The sequence below is a fragment of the Belonocnema kinseyi genome, chromosome 10 (assembly GCF_010883055.1).
Source record: "Belonocnema kinseyi isolate 2016_QV_RU_SX_M_011 chromosome 10, B_treatae_v1, whole genome shotgun sequence".
NCBI lineage: Eukaryota > Metazoa > Arthropoda > Insecta > Hymenoptera > Cynipidae > Belonocnema > Belonocnema kinseyi.
The window spans coordinates 117393684-117399492 of NC_046666.1; the positions used below are offsets into that span (position 1 = coordinate 117393684).

At 32.1% G+C, this 5809-nt stretch overlaps 1 protein-coding gene across 7 annotated transcripts in view; it reads left to right on the forward strand.

Moving 5' to 3' along the window:
* The first annotated feature begins 4472 nt into the window (after positions 1–4472).
* LOC117181870 (mitochondrial import receptor subunit TOM70) overlaps positions 4473–5809 on the forward strand; it is a 130303-nt gene continuing 128966 nt past the window's right edge. For 3 of the 7 annotated variants that reach the window (XM_033374879.1, XM_033374885.1, XM_033374884.1), the window contains exon 1: positions 4473–5025. In XM_033374879.1, the coding sequence (XP_033230770.1) occupies positions 4771–5025 (255 nt within the window). In that variant the 5' untranslated portion in view covers positions 4473–4770. The remainder of the gene's footprint in view (positions 5026–5809) is intronic. The other 4 variants (XM_033374881.1, XM_033374883.1, XM_033374880.1 and 1 more) reach the window with 3 other exon arrangements.

The following is a 5809-nucleotide window of genomic DNA, read 5'->3' on the forward strand; positions in this document are numbered from 1 at the left end:
TTCCCTAAAAGAGTGTTTAATTTTTGAATAAACGCTAATCGATTATTCCTCCCAGTTTACCTCACTATACAAGTTTTTGACAACTCTTTGATTTAAACATTTATAAATTCTAAGGATGCATTTGAAAGCAAAAATTTCATATTAATTTGTATTTATTTCCCAGAAATGAACATTCGGAAGCAAATGACTCATCGACTTTATCAACAACTTCGTCTTTCTCAAAAATTCCTGATGAAAATGAGAATGATAGCGATCCAATGTCTGAACCTTGTTCGAAGGTTCATTTTCGCTCGAAAGCTGTAGAGGACCATATACCTTGTCATGCACTGATCGACCATGATTGCAGGGAGATCCAAAAAGAAAATGAGCGGCCAAAAAAAATAATTAAGCAAGGCACAAGCAACTTTCAAAAAATGCTTTTCTGCAGAGCAGCTTAAGGCATTACAGAATAATACAAAAATTACGTGGAGTAATGAATCTATATCTAATGCTCTCAAAATGTGTTTTTCTCTTGGTTTCCATGGATACAACTATTTAAGATTTAAGTGTAATTATCTTTTGTCGCACTACACTACCTTAAATCGACGATTTAAAAGTATTAAAATTAATTATGGTATATTCCACGCATTGCTAGGTCCTCTAAAATGTAAAATTAATGGTCTGCTTCCATGCGGTAAAGATTGTATTGTATCTGTAGATGAATTTAAAATTAGTGGGAAATTAAGTTATGATAAAAGCGAAAAAAAGATTGTAGGAAAAATCACATTACCCCCAGGTAAAATTGGCGAAGGTAACCATGTTACAGTAGCTTTAGTAAGAGGTCTTTCTCTAGCTTGGAAACAAGCTGTAGCAGCTGAAGTCACAGGATCGGGTACAAATGGTCGAGATTTGCAAAACTTTCTTCTCGATGTTATAACTAATTTAAATGAAGTATGTTTGAATGTGAAAGCAATTGTTTTAGATATGGGACCTAGTAACCGAGTCATGTGGACATCGTTAGGACTTAGGAGTAGGCATATCACAAAAAAGTCGTGTTACTTCGTTTTCTCGTAACGGTTAGCAAATTCACGTTCTTACTGATCCATGCCATTTGGCAAAAAATTTAAAGCAAGCAACGCAGACACAATTCATTTTTTTGCCACTGGATGTTCAAACTTCACAGAGTCTGCCAACTAACGTTGTCGATGACAGTTTGGTTGCCCATTTATGGAAATTTGAAACAGAGTAACAATCAGGCTTACGTTTATTGCAGCATCTTGATTATATAGATATTTATCCAACAAACTTCTCCAAAATGAATGTAGGTTTTTCTATAACATTTTTCGATATTAAAAGAGCTCCACCTTTAGAAACGGCAGCACGATTAAAGTTCCTACCTGAGGCAGCTTTAACTTTCGAGTTTTTACAAAGTTTCATCGAAATTGTTCAAAACATGAAAATTGGTCAAGGTGGTTGGAAGCCTCTAAATACGGGGTTAATAATGTCATCCACCTCAATAATCAATTTAATAGAGTATGTTTTTCAGCAAAAGTAAGATTTTTTTTTACAAGTCGTTGCACAAACAAGGCCATTGAAAATTTGTTTTCTCAAATCTGAAGGAGGGCTGGTCAAATGTTAGATGCATTCGAGGTATGCCGAGCTCTGAAAACTATTGTTCTGTCACAGTATATTGGCAATGTCAAAAACTCTAGTTATACAAATGATTCTGATCATATCCTGCTGGATAGCATCATAGACAGTTACAATAGCTACGAAGAATGGGAGAGTCAAGGTGAGACTAGTTTTGAATCTGCCAATGATATTTCACAAATAAGCAATATTTCCGCAGAATCAACTCAGACTTGTCAGTATGATCAACTGGTCGCAGCCATTCTCTATTATGTAGCGGAAAGTACCGTGAACGCAAATTTGAAATTAAATGTTTGTAACATCTGCAAACAATTTTTGAAGGATCAAAATGCGAACGACATTCCACAAGAAATCCGATGTTTCCACGATTATGCTAATATGGGGGGTTTAAAATTTGTCGGTTGTGCAATTTATGATTTCATTGTTCAGTGCGAATTATTGTTCATGGCTCACAAAGAATAGCTATTAATAGAAGCGAAGATTGATTTCAACAGAACTTTTCAGACTTTCAGGCAGTCAGGTGTACTGGAGACTTCACCAATTTCTTGTGATATTATAGGAAAATTAACACGCCACTATTTCAACGTGCGTTGTTACTCTATTGTAATCAATGAAAATATTAAAACTCCTAGAAAAGTATGCGGATCAGCATCGGCTCAAAATTGTTAACCTTATTTAATATTATGCATAGTAGGGTTGGCCTAAAAACCAAATTATGGAAATCAAAATTTAAACTGTATGGAAAAGTAGTATATTATAGTACCCTGGGAAAGTGTAATTAATTTGTTATTCATTGATAAAAACCTTCAACTCGAGCGTAGACAAAATGTGCTTTAAAAGATTATTATTTTTATAGTTTTGTCTCATAATACTATTTTTACAGTAATGTCAATTTTCTAACTATTTTTCGAGATCTTAAAAGTTTCTCCAAATTCATTTAACTTTTTGATTAACCTTCTCTAAGCAATAATTTATGTTTAATGGACCACTGTTTTTAAAAAAAAATTTTAAAATATGCAGAAAAGATGAAAGAATTTGTTTAGATATCTAAGGCTTTTCCATTAGTAAAAATCAATTGAGAAAAAAATTGGATGTGTCTGGGAAATACGAAATGTAAGAACAGTCAATTTTAGAAAACATCAGTTCTTGAAATTATCTTTTATCAGCTGACTCTAAACAATATTATAATATCTGAGAGATTTTTAAAAATAAGAACACAGTAGGAAAAAATTGATGTGTGTATGTAACCAAAAAACAAAAAGATAGTCTATTTTCGAAAAAGTCATTTTCTTATTGTTCCAACTGGCTTTGCAAAATCCGTTCTATGTTTGAGAGCTGTAAAAAAATGTAAAAAATTACTTAAAGCTAGCTGAAAAAAAATTGTAACAAATTCAAACCTAAAATTTTCCGAAATTTACTGCGCTTACATTTATGATTTCCCAGGTTTACGAAATTTTTTCCAATTTATTTTTACCAGTAGCAAAAACCTTAAGCACATGAAACAGTTTTTTCGTTTTTACTGTATATTTTAAAATTGTTTTCTGAAAACAGTAGTCTATTAAATATAAATTATTTCCTAGAGAATGTTAATCAGAAATCTGAAAATATTTGGAGAGACTATTAAGACCTCCGAAAAAATTTCAAAAAATTGACTTTCATCAATGACTACAATGACTAATTACAAACACCAATTTAATTATACATTCCCAGTGTCCTAATACATACATAGTTCCAATTTCTATTTCTATCATTTGGTATTTTCGACTTACAAGAATAGCTTTGTTGGCAATATTTTGTTTAAAAAATGGAATATATTGTTTTACGCTTCGAAAAGGTAGCTTTACTATGAGTATTAATGGCGTTTGTATAAAAAACCAGAGACTGCGAGATCTTACATAGTTTATAATAAGTATTTTTCTAGACGAATGGTATTTAATACCAGTTTTTACCAAATATATTTAATTTTTATCTCAGTGATGTGAAGTTGAAATGATTGAATTTTTAGTTCAGTCGGTTTTCCAGTTATTGATATTCTTCTAAATATTAAGTGTTGATACATGAAAAATATTTTGCTCGAAAAAAGGGTTTATACAAAATGTTATAGACTTTAAGCTTTAGGTATCTAAAACGACACAAAGATACATATTTAAGCATACTTATTTTGAATACCAAACTCGAAAAACGGCTTTATACGAGTATAAAATGTGATATAGAGATCGTAAGATTTAGTAAATTATAAGAGAATGAGGGTTTTTATGTATTTAGGCCTACAGCAGTTGCTTTGTACATTCTTCATTTAAATACCAACTCAAATAATGGCTTTATATGCAATGTGATCTAGAAATTAGGTTTCGTATTACTGAAAGTAAAAAAATGTTTGTTTTTTCAATTCAATAAAAATATATTATTTATTATATGCATAAATTTTTATATTTATTTTGAATAATATACTATTTCAAATCGATAGTTAAAATCAACGTGTTATCGGTAAGTAGAATAATTTGTCCTTTTCTTCTTTTGAGTTGATTATTACATTATAAAGCTTAAAAACATTAATATTTCTAATAATATTATTATCTTGAAATATTGCAGCTTACTTGGTTTAAATTTCGTTTCGCACTACTATTTAATTAGGTTTTAGACCAAAATTCACCTCTTAAAAATTCGATATCAAGTTAGCGATTTTGAATTTGTCGAAGAACCACAATGGCGCTTGCATATTCCCATCTAATACAATACCTTAAAGGAACTACGCCCATGACTACTCACAAACCTTGGCTATAGGGGAGTTAATTGTACACCAATGCATTTTTATCAACCTTGCCAAAAGTCGTCAATGAAACGCTGAATGGATGCGAACTGTTTGTTTTAGTATTTCTAGCCATGCTTTTAATGTGGCTTTTTTTGTTGGCATATTTTTGTGAAACTCTGGATAAATATGAACAGGGAGACGTTTCAAAATTTGATTATAGCAGAATTACCTACACTATTAACTTTAAGTCTTCATTTTTGATTGAATGCTGATGAACGAGGTTTACTTTTTTTCCAGTACAATTACAAAATAAGAAAAAAGGTGATAATAAGAATTCAGGAGATTTTCGTTTTGTAAAGTGACCAGTCATTCCGTCGGCGCACTTGAGGATGACATCAAATTGTGGGTCCAGTAGTATTATCAACAATATCAATCCCCCCATTCCGAAATGGCAACTTGCTCTAGTGGTTGGAGTTCCGGTTGTTCTGGGACTTGGTTATATATATTACAGAAGTAATACGAAACCATCTTTAAAACCTGGTCGTGGTCAATCCGAGGATACTGTTAAGGATAATTGTACCAAAGCCGATAAACAAGTATCAATCGTTGGAGATGTATTTTCGTGTACCGAACGATCATTCGAGGTTAGGTGTTATTTTTGTTTTTAACTAAATTTAAATTCGTTCAAGTAATCAGGTATTTTCAACTATAACTTCTATACGAAAATTCGGTTTGTTTTCTCCTCCGTAAGTGCAATAACAAAAATATATACTAACTTTACTAACAAATTTTATTTTTTTTACACTTGCTAAGGGAAAAACTACAGAATTTTCTTTCTAACTAGTAGGAAGGAAAAATACCTTATATTAATAGAATGTGGATCGTACACTCTTCTGCATTAAAAATATCCTTCAGCAATTGCGCCTGTTTTGCCGAGGAATAGCGACTGTTTTTTCACATTCGTAAATGTGACGCCCTCCGAACAAGGGCCCTTAGCAGCTAAACGTAAGTTTTGGGGGAGAAGTGAGACGAGCCGATAGGACTCCGTCCAAATGCCACTTTAGCAAGACTTATTTGATGCCAAATATTAGATACAGACTTTATCTGACTTCGTCGATTTAAAGGGCAAGTTATAGATACGAGGGTAGTTCAATAAGTCCTTAGAATGAAGTATAAAAACAATTTTTTTTGGGTAAATTTTTTTTTATTTTTCAACATAACCTCCTTGGAGCTCTATACACTTCGTCAATCGCTTTTCAAGTTTTTTTAATCCTTCAGAAAAGTGCGTTTTCGGAAGTTCCTCAAAATAACCACTTACACAGGCAGTGACGTCTTCGTTGTCTGGAAATCTCTGTCCACCGAGCCATTTTTTCAAGTTTGGAAATAAGAAAAAGTCACTGGGGGCTAAATCTAGTGAATACGGTGGGT